We start from the raw sequence: 467 nt of genomic DNA on the forward strand, positions 1-467 counted from the left end.
AAAAGCATCTGCTAAATGACTAAATGTAATGTAAATGTAATTTAAATCTGTATCGTAAGTCTTCATATTTATTATTTGGCAAGTAGTTGTGTACTAAGCAGCAGCATTAGTCAGCTGATCATTGTTACAAAGTAAACCCCTTCAGTGTGACACAAGATCAGAGTTATACATGATACCTGGTCATCCCATCATGGGTTTTGTGATAATGACCATGTGACTGAATATTATCACATTAATAGCTTGTGTTTCAGATGCATCTTACCAGCTGGGAGTGTATGAGGCGTGTGGCCATCTCTCTATGGTTACAGACAGTGCACAAGTAACAGAGCAGGTTGAGTTTAGTGCGTGGTGCTGTGGCATTGGCTGATCCGGCCCGGTCTACTGACTCCAGAACACCACACACCTGTTGCAGGAACTGAGACCAGTCCTCTGAGTTCAGACAGGACAACCGCTCAGCTAAGAGAGAG

General features: G+C 42.8%; 1 protein-coding gene across 1 annotated transcript in view; it reads right to left on the reverse strand.

Annotated features, from left to right (window-relative positions):
* Window positions 1-262: 262 nt before the first annotated feature.
* The window catches only part of LOC107580244 (serine/threonine-protein kinase ULK4-like), a gene marked incomplete at its 3' end in the record, with an annotated part of 1,638 nt that continues 1,433 nt past the window's right edge, over window positions 263-467 (reverse strand). The window contains exon 3 of the mRNA XM_016265974.1: window positions 263-456. Coding sequence (XP_016121460.1) covers window positions 263-456 — 194 coding nt within the window. The remainder of the gene's footprint in view (window positions 457-467) is intronic.

This window comes from Sinocyclocheilus grahami, unplaced genomic scaffold (assembly GCF_001515645.1).
Source record: "Sinocyclocheilus grahami isolate Dianchi unplaced genomic scaffold, SAMN03320097.WGS_v1.1 scaffold28189.1, whole genome shotgun sequence".
Lineage (NCBI taxonomy): Eukaryota > Metazoa > Chordata > Actinopteri > Cypriniformes > Cyprinidae > Sinocyclocheilus > Sinocyclocheilus grahami.